We start from the raw sequence: 15706 nt of genomic DNA on the forward strand, positions 1-15706 counted from the left end.
TGTTATATATATATATAATAGTGTATCCTCAACGGCCTCCACACGTACAGACCCTACCACACGGCCACAGATCCCGACCTCTCTCCCCCGCCGCTCCGTGTGTGTGCTTCTTGTGTCGTGTGGTTGTGTGTGTGGTCGTGGCTGTGTGTGTGTGCTAATCGTGTGTGTGTGTGTGTGTGTGAAGGTGCGCGTCGTGCGTGCCGGCCGCACTGCCTCTGCGCGCACTTGGCCGTGCCGGTTCGTGTCGTGCCTCGCTTTGGGCGCGCGATGCTTCGCTGCGCGCATGTGCGTCGTGCCGTGCCGCATGGTGGCGTCGTGCGTCGGCGGCAGCTGCGCGGGTGTGCGGTGTAGCGTGTTGTGTGTACGATATCTTACATGTCTATACATTCAAGATATATATATACCTAGAACATTATCGAAAGTTTCAACCATTATTGACACGTCTATTGATGTAGCTGGGTACTGGAAACTACACTAGTATTTTCCTGGATAATGGCGTTGGGCAAGGTGTCCATGTTTGACGCGAGCGCACGAAATGCTGACGCTACCGCTAAACCAAGGTTGCCGACTACGTCGCGCGGGCCCGTGTACCGCCACGTGAGCAACTACATACTTCCTCAACCGCCGTCGTACCGCAAGAGAGAGCATACGACCGCCAATCTGCATGAAATTTCGTATGGCCATCACTAGGCTCTCGGCTGACGACTCGCCGCTCGCCGGAGTAACATTCCCTAGTGCTACGCTGCCGCTAGCGCATTGCCCCCACGAAGCCTCTAATGAGGCGGCCTATGCATGATGAGCACATGCTTGCGACCGCTAAATCGCAACAGCATGTGCGTATCACGCGCTCATGATGAGTATATATGGTTTATTCACGGCGTCCCCAATCATGCATCTGGCGTATGAGAAACTACGGCTTGTTAGAGGGAAGAACACTGAAGCGCGTGTATTGGCGCTTTCCGCCTGCATCGAAGCCATATCCGCGTCTTCATGAAAGCTCAGATGAACCATTCCACTATTATAACATCAATCGCTGCGCTGGACCCAGAAAAAAGATTTTTGTACTAACTGATTTCTACGTTTACTTTATGTTAGACGCAGAGCCGAGAAGATGGGTTATAACTTTACAGACGCGCCTTACCAGAAACTGCGGCCGAGCTGCGAAGACATTAACAAAGCCAGGAACTTTATGGAGCAAGCGAGAGACGTTGAGGAAATCATGCGGAAGCGCGACCGTCATCAGTTGGCTGCGAAGCCCCATAACCTCCCAGAATAATATTTATAGCCCCGATGTTTACACAGCCTTATTTCAGCGATAGTATGCAATCCGAATATGTGTTACACTTACAAACAAATAAAACACACACACCATACCCGCACGCCCGCGGCGTCGTAGGACGCAGTAGCAATTTGGTTTATGCCAAAAACGGCAATGCCAGCTTAAGCCGTCCTTAACATATAAACACCAGATGTGGAATAATAATTAGACCCATTTTATTCACTCCTTAGCATAACACTATTACCATTTCTGTTATTTTACAATTCAAATACTAAAAAATATAGGAGATATAAAGTATCCGTATACTAGTTTACATATATTATATATATAACTGAGCCTACTGTACGTAGTTCTACATTCAGTTTTTGTGTTGAAAGCAAGATTGCATATACAGTGACACAACAGTGGACAGTTATAAAGGAATAGTTTTGTGAATGTGTGTTCATATTATTTTCATTGTTACTGACTCTGCCCACAGTGCTTGTGGTTTGTTCTCGATAGATTCTGTTCGCTGCGTCTGATAACGATCCTGCTATCCAGGTAACCAAAATCCTCTAGACGTTTCGCCGCTAGAGATGTAATTAGAAACAATACTGCACAGTGCTTTCATGAGCTTTTAGGGCGTTCGTGGAGCACTGTAGAGCAAAACCGCTCTACCTTGCCTACAGAAATATGGCAATATTTCCTTGGAGCCACTGATACATGAGCCCTTGTGATTCAATATTATACCTTCTGTAGTATAAGACACAACCATGGTGAGGACAGTGGCAGACATTGTAAATTTGTGCCTTATTTTTGCTACGCAAAATTATGACGTTTTGTAATACCATGTCCTTTATAATGTGGTACTCGTTAAAATAAAGCACACTAAGTATAAACTTTTCGGGTCTTGCCTTTTAATGTCGTCGTTCCGCTAACACGCTATTTTTGTGCACTCCGCAGTTTCGTTTCTAAGTAAGTAAGTTTTACACATTTCCCTCCCTGGCTGAACAGTCTTTCTAAAGATATATGCATTGTGCGCATGTTTGTGTAAACGCTGCACATACTGTCGCGTGTGCATGTGTGCAGGCGGTCTTTAGGGAGTACGCACTTCGCCTTGGCTAACACTACATCACAAAGGACGCGAGTTTTCTCTTAGGCACTCTTTTCTCCTCCGACCCCTCCATGATTCGCCACGGTTATAGTAGTGTATTTAAGCTGAACATTCACCGTAGGTGTAGTCCACACGTGATGAACGATACGAGACGCCAATATCGAACGACACGACACTTCCACCAGCTTATTTTACCTGGACTCCACCGCCACTGATTTTGTTGGCCTGACTCTCAATCCTGGGATAACTAGAGAACGATCCACAGACGGTTACCATACCGGGGTTCTCAGTACACGATCTCTCTTCCCGTTAACACTTACTACCTTCCTGCTGATCTCTTTCCCTACTCGTTGGCAAATCTCATTTCTCATACTCGGTGATTGCTCTCACAGAATCTTCATTTGACTTGTGTTTTCCTATCAAATCACTTATATCTAGGCCGACAGTTGCAAGCTTATGTCCGCACTAATGACATCTGAAGTCACCCCCGCCTCCCCCCGGCATGATGGGTGAATTCTGCGTTATTGAGTAAATTTACAGTTTTATTCTGCCACCGCGAGTAAATAGCCGCAGCGCCATACTGAGCCCACAGAGGTGGCCAATTAAGAAGCGACATACCAAGTGGTTATTCAGGCGTCATATATAATATATATATATATACTGTTATACTGATATATAATATATATATATATACTGTTATACTGATATATAATATGGCTGTAATATATATCACGTATGAGAAAAACGCAGATACACCGGAGGGGTTCGGTTTTGTACGCCTTGCCCTTAGATATACGTATTACAGGAAGTGTAGTGATAGAATTTGACTTCGCCAGCATCAGCAGTTCGATAATGAGCCTGCAATTGAACAAGACGTACCGGAATAGCTTTTCAGATACCTATGATGAATTTAAGGTATGAACGTCTAAATATATAAATGTGGGCAATAAGTATATACTATATATATATATATATATATACCAGATTATATATATATATACTACACACCGTCGTTCGGCATAACGCCTTCTTTGCCCCGGGTCCCTTGCAAAAAAGCAATTGCATCAACAAGAGCCACTAACATAAAATACGTAATAATTTTATACGTAATTCAGCGAGGGAATGGAAACAAATAAATTTTTTATTTATTTGTAAACTCATGACAGCCATTTTTATTTCGCTAATTTTGTCTATTCAATTTTCATTCATCGTTAACAGATAATCACTTTAAGCCCCCAACGAAAGGAAAATCCCGAACTTTCAGAAAAAGAACAACAGAAAAATGCGTCCTCAATTTCGAAACATAACATTATGTATAAAAGCCCACAGTTTTTCCAACCATTTGGAAATGTTGTATTTTAAATAATAATGAGCATACGAATGTTGCCCCACCGGTCGAACATACTGGAAATGGAGGAAGCAGACACAGTTAAAACCGAGCCCGCCGCCCCGCAGCCGAAAAAGTATTTATGGAGAGCCAAAACCGCGACTTATTACCGCACATATATATATATATATACACGATGTTAAATAGCATGTAATCTATATTTAGTACGAGCAAGTGTATTGTACCATTTATATTACTTTCTATTGCATAGTCTTGCTTACCAATGTCGGCTATATGAACGTCTTTTAATGGTTTTCCCAGTCGCCATAACGCTCTCAATTCGGTTTCTGCCCCTATTGGCTGTCTGAAAATGATATACATGTACATATGGAGGCCAAATTATAAAAAAAGCTATCACATAAGTTTAATCCCCGTGCACTTGTAAACTTTCGTACGTGTTCCTTTGTTAAGAGGGTCCGGTGGCACGCTCTTCCAGAAAATGCATAGTAATTTTTGTGCAAATAAAATAATGAAAAGTTGTCGCAAGTTTTGACGCGGGATAAATCACGTGCGATTTTGTGTGCGTGATTTTCACTTCAGCATATATTTCACTTGTTTTTTCACCAGACAACCCGCAAATGTACAACTCAGTCTTATAAGACTGTAGACAATTGCACAATGGTTTCATGCAAAGTTACCTAACAATATTAACGATCTACCTGTTCACGGGAACTAAAAATATTGGGTCAGCAGACCGGCTATATCGCGTTTTCTGGAAGTATACTTGCGCCCCCGCCATGGTAGTGGGGGGCTGAGCATACCCCATTCCCAGTTCACTACAACCACCAAATGCTAGAGCTCACGGATTATTGTAATAACAACATTTCCCAATGGTTGGAAACTGCTGCAAATTTCTCACATAAATGTTATTTTCGACAATTGAGCTAAATGTTATTTTCGACAATTGAGCTAAATGTTATTTTCGACAATTGAGCACGCCATTTTTGAAATAAAAAAAACCTATTCACTTTTTTGAAAGGATACGTAAGAGCCAATTTTCCTTTCATTTCGCGAGTAAAGTGATAATAATATTATATAAATTACAACGAGTGAATGAAAACCAATTGATATTGAACAAAATTACGATAAAAAATTGCTTTATGAGTAAATACAAATAAATACAAATTTAATTGTTTTCATTCCCTCCTGAAATTACGTATATAAATTTACGGTATTTTATGGTAGGTATATTATTACGAATACAATTGTTTTTGACAACAGAAGGCGTTATGCCGAATACCGTTGTGTATATATATATATATATATATATATATATATATATATATATATATGCACACAGTGTTATATATAGCTTCATACCTAAATTCATCATAGTACTTAGAAACTTTCGCGTAGTCTTCAATTGCACTCAATATCGACTCTTGTCGCTCGTGCGAAGTCAATTCTGCTACACTCACTTCTCTGTAATGGGATGATGATCTAAGCAGGCGTACAAAACGACATCCCCTCCGGGTATCCTCGTTTTTCATCATACGTGAACTATAATATACAGACATTATTAATATATATATATATCATGATATATATTATATATATATATGAATATGGTCTGTATATATAGTCACGTATGAGAAAAAACGCAGATACACGGATAGGGTGTTCTGGTATATTATATATATTATCAGAGTAGATAATAGGAGTCCTATTATCTACTCCTGAGTATATATATATGAGCCTGAATAAACACTTGGTTATGCGCCTTCTTATTTGGCCCAACCTCTGTGAGCATCAGTCATGCGCTGCCCCGCTATTACTCGCTTGGCAGTTAATAAAACTGTAGTTTACAAAATAGACGCAAATTCATCATTGATGCTGGCTCCCGCCGGGGCGCGAGCGCGGTGACTGTTCAGATGTCACTAGTGGAGGACATAAGCTTCAACTGTCGCCGCTAGAATAATAAGTGATTTGGCTTAATGCGAAAACACAATGTCAATGAAATCCTGTGGCGGTATGAGAATCATGAGGTTGGCCAACTCGAGCCATTATACGACGAGGGGAATGAAATACAGCAGCCGCGGAAGGTAGTAGTGTTAACTGGGAGATGAGGATCGTAGTCACTGAACCAACACGCCCGCTATGGTAACTCTGTGGGTTCTTACTTATACTAGGCATGAGAGTCCACCAACAAATCCCATCGTGGTGGTGGCGTCCGTAAAATAACGCTGGCTGCGAGTGTCGTGCTCGTGCGCGATTATTGCGTCTCGTATCGCTTCATCACCGTGCTGACCTACACCACGGTGACACTGTTCACTTAAATATCCACGTAGCTATACCTGTGGCGAATCATGAGGGGTCGGGAGAAAAGAGGTGCAAGAGAGAATCGTTTGTGATGTAGTGTGTAGTCCCAGGGAAAGTGGGGCGTACTCCCTAAAGCCACGGCCTTCACAATACACGTTATGCGCGCAAGTATGTGCACGTTTACACAAAACACTCGCGCACGCGATATCTTAGAAGAGAATCTGCTAATGCAGATGAGTAATGTTTTAAAACTACTCTCTAGAAAAGAAACTGCAAGGTGCACAAGAAAATCGGTGTAGCCCAACCATTATAAGCAAGACGCCAGATAAAAGTTGTATAATTAGTAGCTTATTTACGAGTACGCTAATTTAAAACATGGCTTTACAAACGTCTATAATTTTGCGTACGACAAAATGACAGCACACAATTTACAATGTCTCCACTTCATCCACATGGCTTTGTTCTCAGTACTACAAGCAAGCTATTGAATATGATAACAAGCTCATGTTATGCATGGCTTCAAGCGACAATATCTGCCCAATATTTCTGTAGCAAGTAGAGTCCGGTTGTCCTCCTAACAGTCTACACGAACGCCTAAAAGTCATGAAAGCACTGTGCAGTTTGATCTCTATCTACATCTCTACGCGAAAACGTCTAGAGGATTTTGTTACCGATAGCAGATCGTTATCACGCAGCGAACAGAATCTATCGAGACACCACAGACTTGGGCCAGAGTCAGTAAAAACTGAAAATAATATGAACACACATTCACAAAAACTATCCCTTTATTACACTTCCACTGTTGTGTCACTGTATATCAACTTGCTTTCACACAAAAACTGATGTAGAACTACGTACAGTACTAGTTATATATATATAGTAAACTAGTATACCGGATACTTTATATCTCCTATATTTTTTAGTTTGAATGTAAAAATAACAAAAATGGTAATAGTGTTATCAGGAGTGAATAATAATGGATCTATTAATATTCACTCCTGGTGTTATATGTAAAGGACGCTTAACTGGCTATTGCCGTTTTTGCATAAACCAAACTTGCCACTGCCCTCCCTCACGCCGCGAGCGTGCTTGTATGTGTGTGTGTGTTTGTTTGTTTGTAAGTGTACACATATTGCATTTGCATACTATCCTGAAATAAGCTGTGTAAACATCGGGGCTATAAATATTATTCTGGGAGGTTTATGGCTTCGCGGCAATGATGACGGTCGCGCTTCCGCATGATTTCCTCAACTCCTCTCGCTTCTCCATAAATTCCCTGGAATTGTTATGATCTTCCAGATCGCGCAGTTTCTGGTAAAGCGCGTCTGTAAAGTTAGAACCCATCTTCTCGCTTCTGCGTCTACATAAAGTAAACGTAGAATCAGTTAGTAAAAAATCTGGGTCACGCAGCGAATCGATGTTATAATAGTGGGATGGCTTCATCTGAGTTTCATGAAGAGGAACTATGGCTTCGATGCAGGCGAACCCAACACCCTTCAGTGTCTTCTCTAACAAGCCGTAGTTTCCATACGCCAGATGCATGATTGGGACCGAGAATAAACCATATATATCATCAATGAGCGCGTGATACCACACGCTGTTTGCGATTTGCGGTCGCAAGCGTGTGCTCATCATGAATAGGCCGCCCTCAATTAGAGCTTCGTGGGCATTGCGTAGCGCCAGCGTAGCGTTAGGGAATGTTTCCGCGACGGCGTCGTCAGCGGAAGAGCCTAGGTGATGCATCACGAAATTCATGCAGATGGCGTCGTACTGCTCTCCTTGCGGTAGAGGGTTGGGAAGCTGTAGTTGCTCACAGTGCGGCACGCGCCCAGCCGCGACGTAGTCGGCAACCTTGGTTCTAGCGTAGCTCAGCATTTCCTCGCTCGCGTCAAACATGGACACCTTGCCAACGCCATTATCCAGGAAATACTTAGTGTAGAGTCCAGTACCACAGCCTACATCAAAGACGTGCATAATGGTTACAACTTTGATATGTTTAGGTATATATATACTTGATGTATACATGTAACATATCGTACACACACACACGCACACGCACACGCGCACGCACACGCGCGCACACACACGCGCGCACACACACCGCAACGCACGCTACGCACGCACGCGCGCGCAGCTCCACCACACACACACACACCACACACCACACACACACACCACACACACAGCACACACACCACCACACGACACACAGCACACATACTATTATATATATAATACACTGATGTTAAATAGCATGTAATCTAGATTTTACGTAAAAGAGCAAGTGTAGTGTACCATTTATATTACTTATCTATTGGCACTAGTCTTGCTTACAAATGCGGCTAATATGAACGTCTTATTAATCGGTTTTCTCCCAGTCGCCATACGCTCTCACATTCGGTTTCTGCACCCTATTGCTGTCTGAAAATGATATACATGTACAATATGGAGGCCAAATTATAAAAAAGCGTATCACATAAGTTTATCCCAGTGCCACCTTGTAAACTTTCGTAGCGTGTTCCTTGTTAAGAAGGATCCGGTGGCACGCTCTTCCAGAAAATGCATTAGTAATTTTGTGCAATATAAAATAATGAAAGTTGTCGCCAAGTTTGACGCTGTGCTAAATCACTGTGCGATTTTGTGTCGTGATTCAACTTCAGCAATAATATTTCAGCTTGTTTTCTTCAGCCCAGACAACCCGCAAATGTAAAACTCAAGTCTTAAGGCTGTAGACCAATTGCCACAATGGCTTTCAATGCAAAGTTACCCCCGCTCCCCCAACAATATGTAACGAGCCTACTGATGTTCACGGAACTAACAATATTGGTGCAGGCCAGAGCCGGCTATGGATCGCGTTTGTACTGCGAAGTATACTTTGCGCCCCCGCCATAGGTAGTGGGGTGCGCATACCCATTCGCCGTGTCACTAACAACCACCAAATGCTAGAGAGCTTACCAGATATTTAGAAACATACACTCTTCTCAAGCGTTCGGAACTACTGCTGCAAAATTTCTTACCTAAATTGTTATTTTCGACAATTGAGCCTACATATGTCATTTTCGACGTCCGATTGAAGCACGCGCATTTTAGGGTGAAATAAGAAAATACACTTCTAATTCACTGTTTTTGAAAGGATACCGAACGAGCCAATTTTCCTTTCATTTCCTGCGAGTAAAGTGATAATAATATTATATAAATTACAACAGAGTGAATGAAAGACCAATTGAATATTGAACAAAATTACGATAAAAATTGCTTTATGGAGTAAATACAAATAAACTACAGAATTTAATTGTTCTTTCATTCCTGCCTGAGAATTACGTCATAAAATTTACGCGGTATTTTATGGTAGGTATATTTTACGAATACATATGTTTTTTGACAAACAGAAGGCGTTATGGCCGAATACCGTTGTGTATATATATCATATAATAATATATATATATATATATTAATATACATATACTATATATATATATATTATATACTAGTATAGACCATAATATCATTATTGCACAACATTTATATATTAGCTTCATACCTAAATTTATGCATAGTACTCTGAAAACTTTACCGTAGTCTTTAATTTAGCACTCAAGTATCGACTCTGTCGGCTGGCAAAGTCTAATTCCTACAACTCCTTCTCTGTAAACGAGTATCTTAAGCAGGCCGTACAAACGAATCCCTCCCGCGTGCTATCTGACCGTTTTCTCATTACGCTGACTTATATAACACAGACATTTATATATATACTATATATATATATAATATATATTATAAGTATATATATATATGTATATGACCTGAATAAAACACTTGGTATGCGCCTTCTTATTGCGCCACCTGCTGTGGGCTCAGTCATGCGCTGCGCTATTTACTCGCTTGGCAGAATAAAACTGTAGTTTACAAATAACGCAAATTCACCATATGCCGGGGAGCGCGGTGACTTTCAGATGTCACTAGTGAGGACATAAGCTTCAACTGTCGCCCTAGATATAAGTGATTGGTAAGGAAAACACAAGTCAATGAAATCCTTGGCCGAGTATGAGAAATGAGTTGCCAACTTGAGCATAACGAACGAGAGGGAAAGAAATACAGCAGCCGGAAGGTAGTAGTGTTAACGGGAAGAGAGATCGTGTCACTGAAAACACACCGCTATGGTAACTCTGTGAGTCTCTCTAGTTATACCAGGATGAGAGTCACCAACAAAATGAGTGGCGGTGGCGTCCAGGAAAATAAGCTGGTGGAGTGTCGTGTCGTGCGATATTGCGTCTCGTATCGTTCATCCACGTGTGACTACACCACGGTGAATGTTCACTTAAATACACTACTATACCGTGGCGAATCATGAGGGGTCGGGGAGAAAAGAGGTGCCAAGAGAAAGTCGTTTGTGATGTAGTGTTAGCCAAGGAAAGTGCGTACTCCCTAAGCACGCCTGCACACATACACACGCGCACGTATGTGCACGTTTACACAAACACTCGCGCACGCATATCTTAGAAGAGAACTGCTACAGGAGAGAATGTTTAAAACTTACTTCTTAGAAAAAGAAACTGCGGAAGTGCACAAGAAATACGTGTTAGCCACACATTAAAAGCAAGACCCGATAAAAGTTTATACATTAGTACTTTATTTTACGAGTACCATAATAAAGACATGGCTTTACCAAACGTCATAATTTGCGTACAAAAAATAAGCACAAATTTACAATGTCTGCCACTTCATCACCATGGCAACCACCCACAATCACAATCACCATCGGGTATATAAATACCTATTACACAGACTTCTCGTTCGTTCTAAAATAAACTTGACAACCTGCAATAACTTAATAAACTCTATGAAGGACGAGTGAGTGAAATACAATCCTGCAACATTCGTGGCATTTACTATCGTCACCATAAAATTTAATGTTCTAAAATTTGCATTAAAAATGGCTGCCGTCATACGCCATTCATCTTGAACGCATTGCCGTTCACGTGAGTTGTTGGCGGTGGTTTCCGCAGCAACCGGTCTCTCAGCTTCTGGAGGTTGATAACTCGCAGCTTCACCAGAAGGATGCCGTTAACGATGACGAGAAGTGCCACTATGATCACAACAATGCACGCGATGGCGGCTCCAGACAGTGGTGCCACCGTAGCATGTTCACTTGCTAGATCAGCATCTCTGTCAAACACGTGAGTGACCGTTGTTTAAATACGTCACCATTGAAAAGCAGCGCATAAAAAGTCATTATACATTATACATATTTCGTTCATGTTTTATTCTTTCTGTATGAAGTATAGAAGAATTTGAATGTTTTCCTGATACTTCCCAATTACTCTAAGTATAAATTTTTATCACCAATTTTACTAACCCGATATAAATGGCAGTGAAGGTATCCAATCCTAGCTCTACCCTGAGCCTCTGCTCTTTTACAGCCTGCTCCAGCTTTACCACGGCATCCCTGCTCATCAGGGTGTCCGATACGTTGTCAGCGGGTAGCAGAAAGAAGCGAAGAGAGTCACCGGTGATGTGACCATTTACGATACGTGAACTGAAAAACGAACCACGATTAAAGATGAAGCCAGTTGCAATGATGATCTTTCGTAAAATGTAGTCTCGAAAAGGATAACAATACCTACAATAACTCTATATAACCAATGGAAACACACAATGCAAATTAGCATAACTACAAATATATTGTTTTGTGTTAGAATCTGCATGCTACAGTATTATATAGAGAAACATACACACTGAAGGTGTCTCAATAATAAGTTGACATTTCACCTCCTTATGCCGGTGATTTGTGACACAGCATCCCGGTAGCCAATAATGAAAGAACGTGTGTTGATGTCGTCAATGTCCCTGTCAAATCTCGTCATGACGTGCAAGGGATAGTCTGAAACGGTACGACCAATCACATAGAATCTCACCAAACAAAAAGCCAAACTCACGTTGTACACCAGCATAGACATTCAATTCGCTGCTATGGCATACACAACAATAGTTCATGTTTTTTTATGGCTATTACCCATATTATGGTTGTGAGTTCAGATTGCGAACTTATACCTTCAAATATTTTAGATGTTATGAGTAAAGAAAGTCGTTGAACAACATTAGCAACGTACTCATTATGACATATATGGCATTGTGATGCAGTCCTGCGTTGCAACTAAGAGATTAGTAACCCATTGCACACTCAACTGCATGTGATGTAACAGCATTTATGTAACACGTTACAACTGTTGTTTTCTTGTCATCAAATCACGGTTCCATGTAACGAACTGTTTGTGGTTCCTGTTAATGGTTGCGCCGTAGCCATGTAACTGCAGGAATCGGTGTAATGCAGTGCTCGTGGCACAAGTTACTGGTTGCGTCGTAGCCATGTAACTGCAGGAATCGCTATAATGCAGTGCTCGTGGCCCAAGTTACTGGTTGCGTCATAGCCATGTAACTGCAGGAATCGCTGTAATGCAGTGCTCGTGGCACAAGTTACTGGTTGCGTCGTAGACATGTAACTGCAGGAATCTATGTAATGCAGTGCTCGTGGAACAAGTTACCGGTTGCGTCGTAGCCATGCTTACCGGTAATCACAGTCGTCTGCTCAGTAGTTGGCAACAATTGTGTAGTTGCAGTTTGGTTAGTGAAATCATGACACAGGATCTCTGCATCAGGGCAGAGCATCACTCCTCTGTAGACGGAAACCTAATCGAGATAGACATATACTGTCGTAAGCACTCGAGTGCTCGGGGAGAGACTAAAGATAGTTTCGCTACAAAAAGTTTCCTCTTGGTTGAAACAGGAAAACATAACTGTTTACCAATAGGTGATACACACATAGTAAAATGTCCTATGATTCTCTACATGGCAAACATCATTCAACAGAAGGGGCCATAAAGCTTGAAATTTCTACTAACTACCAACATTACTACTGTCTGCGAGTCTGAGTGTACCTCGAGATATCCAACGTCAGGACAGCTGTACCATTCATGGTCAACCTTCACTTGCAGTGTGCGTATGTCTAGGCAGCGATGCTCAAAGCAACGACCAACAAGCTCTGACGCATTCTCTGCCTTCTACAAACACAAGTCAACCATGAGAAATTAAAATGTAGTTATACTTGCTTATAATCCTACGTGATCTCTCTCCTCTTACATTTTTACTCACTATATACTACTATTTGTACATGCATTGCATTATATGCTTCAAACACTCAAACTGCTATGCATGTGCGATTAGTTTTCATTTGAATACGTTTCCATGTGTACACTTATCTCTGCCGACATACTTTCCCGTTTTCATACATATATAGGTTGACTAAGATTTACTCCCTTTATAGGATCACTATATGAACTAACACACCAGTGGCACACCTTGCCATGTGCTATACCTTCTTATCAAGCTACGTTAGAGCATATATAGCCTGTAATGTACTAACGTTAGTGTTGTACTTTGCGTAAATAAAAACGTGCTCATCTTCGAAATATTTTGCAAAACTACATCCCCAGGTGTGACATATGCTGTGACATAGCACAATTTTCACGCCATGCAAACAGAAATGTGCTTATCGTTGAAACGTTCGTCACACTACATTCCCACGTTTCACATACCATATGATATTCCAGCATTATAGGTGGCGATTCACAGCAACAGAAATCTGCTCATCTATTAATTTAATTCCTCATACGTCCCCGGTAACGTATCCTTGGAATGCATCACCATCCGTGCATGCATGGATACTCACCAGGCTTGTTATGTTCGACATGAAGCACTTGCTCTGGTCGCCATATACCTCTAGGTGCACTCTGTCTGCATGATGCTCATGAAACCCATTCACGCACGCATTCTGCAGTTTGAGACAAGGGCAGAATATAAATTTGTGTGGTAGTTCACATCACCGTATCAGAGTATGGGGATGTTCCCGAGTTATGAACATCCGACTCACTAACATCTTTACACGTATTTTAACAGTCTTGATATTTAATGTTTAAATCTCTTTGAATTTAACATATTTAAAATGATCTTGATTATTTCATTACAATATTCATGATTTTAATATTCACGTATGCAAACTATAAACTGAAACCCATGCATATGAAGAAATTAGTTTCTTTTAATCTAGTTGCAAGTTCTGAACTATCAATGATTAAAATCTTTAAACTGCTTATGTTTGTAACCCCGGGGCTCCCCATAATGCTCAGATCATGCGATGCCGCAAATATTGTCAACACATCTCAAGAAAACATCAAACTATGTATGCAGATGCAAACTGATTCCATTAACCTTTTGCTGATTTGGTTTCTCATGGAGATTGCAATGAATACCAAAGAAAAATCAATATTTTAATATGAATTAGACACTTTACCTCCTTGTCAGACTTGTACACTCGACACGGAGAGAGAAAACTGTCTGTGTGGCACACGCCCCTGTCCTTGTGTGTATAATGGCAGCCATGTTTCCTGAAATAAGTTTCTCAGCATATCACATACATGTAATTTAACCAAATATCCACTCTATTACCAAGTGTGCGGGCAAAACCAAAAACGTTAAAAGAAAAAATTGATTGACATCAATTTTATTTACTTGCCGACATACATGTAACTAACTCTACTGAATTCATGACAGTGATGAAATATCACTGACAGTTAAAAAAGAAAATTGATCGGTTCCCATTTTATTTCCTTGCTGACAACCACGCAATGAACTCTACCGCATTCATGTCAGTGATGAAATATCAGCGACAAAAACAGTGAAATGCTCCCACGTGCACACGTTCTCTAACTAACGTGAACATACATGCATTAAGTACTTGACTGTAGACACCAACACTTACTTTCCAGTGCAAAAGAAAGAGTTCTCATCAGAACTACAGTACTTCTTTAGACCAAACCTGCAGCCCTGACCTAAAACCAGAAATAATGAACTGATAATATGGCTCGTTATTTCATATAAGTTTCAAAATGGTAAAGTGATAAATGATTAAATCCCAAACTCATTAAAGATCCATACATTGAGATAAAAGCCCCCTAACCCAAAATTACCCCATAGAGGATTGAAATTTTAGGACCAATGATAGATTTGTCCTTTATTTAAATCATTTCAAGTAAAATGAGTTATGATTTGATCATTGGTCCAGTGTACCTCTCCATTCTCTGGAACATGGTAAGTCGTATGATGGACCTAGTAACTATAAAAGAGAAGAAGAGGCCTAGCGTTCTCCTATGGCTTTTCATGTTTGTCCTACTGAGAATCAAGAAGCACACATATTCCTGTTGGCTTCGCCAGATTGCTTGCTGCTTACCTTTTCCCCATCTATAGCTGTCAGCGATGGAGTAGTTCACTTTATACCAGCCAGAGTCCTCGAATGCTGCCAAGGTCATACCATCTATGAAGGTCAAGTGACCCTGCAAATAGGGAGAATAGTCTCATCAGCACAGGAATGACAATTCTCTCAAAACAAGGGGCGAGTGGAGGGGGCTCTAATAGCAAAAGCAGTTCAGTCCTTTGTTAACAGTCAACAAATACATGTTTAACCCTCCTCTTGAGGGTCAAAAGGTTATCAGACACTTACTCTTCACACGTCAGCGAAAATAGATTTAATGGTCCTTTCAATAAAGCGATAAAAACGATACCGGTAGGTCAGCGGTGAAACAAAAAAGTTTTGCACTCGGTCTGTTAGACCATGTCCTCAGAAAATGTCTGATAT

General features: G+C 41.1%; 1 protein-coding gene and 1 long non-coding RNA gene across 2 annotated transcripts in view; one reads left to right on the forward strand and one right to left on the reverse strand.

The window, feature by feature from the left end:
* The window catches only part of LOC106809305, an 18000-nt gene that overhangs the window by 1757 nt on the left and 537 nt on the right, over positions 1 to 15706 (forward strand). Inside the window, exons 2-3 of the long non-coding RNA XR_001393864.1 lie at positions 6867 to 6872; positions 7103 to 7109. This is a non-coding gene — a long non-coding RNA (uncharacterized LOC106809305). The remainder of the gene's footprint in view (positions 1 to 6866; positions 6873 to 7102; positions 7110 to 15706) is intronic.
* On the reverse strand, positions 10626 to 15399 carry LOC106809304. Its single transcript, XM_014812345.1, has 9 exons — positions 15302 to 15399; positions 14834 to 14903; positions 14366 to 14459; positions 13745 to 13846; positions 12954 to 13076; positions 12585 to 12705; positions 11788 to 11899; positions 11375 to 11554; positions 10626 to 11184 (listed from the first exon to the last, which is right to left on the reverse strand). The coding sequence occupies exons 1-9, from the start codon at positions 15378 to 15380 to the stop codon at positions 10962 to 10964; spliced, it is 1104 nt and encodes a 367-aa protein (XP_014667831.1). The 5' UTR covers positions 15381 to 15399; the 3' UTR covers positions 10626 to 10961.

This window comes from Priapulus caudatus, unplaced genomic scaffold (genome assembly GCF_000485595.1).
Source record: "Priapulus caudatus unplaced genomic scaffold, Priapulus_caudatus-5.0.1 Scaffold343, whole genome shotgun sequence".
Taxonomy (NCBI): domain Eukaryota; kingdom Metazoa; phylum Priapulida; class Priapulimorpha; order Priapulimorphida; family Priapulidae; genus Priapulus; species Priapulus caudatus.

What these genes read in the sequence shown, in the direction of transcription:
- LOC106809304 (XM_014812345.1), bottom strand. Translation starts at nt 15,380, where the DNA reads ATGACCTTGGCAGCATTCGAGGACTCTGGCTGGTATAAAGTGAACTAC. An exon ending in TGTCGAACATAACAAGCCTG is followed by an intron (nt 13,077 to 13,744) that starts GTGAGTATCCAT and finishes TTGTGTTTGTAG; the next exon opens with AAGGCAGAGAATGCGTCAGA. An exon ending in CTGACGTTGGATATCTCGAG is followed by an intron (nt 12,706 to 12,953) that starts GTACACTCAGAC and finishes TATCTCGATTAG; the next exon opens with GTTTCCGTCTACAGAGGAGT.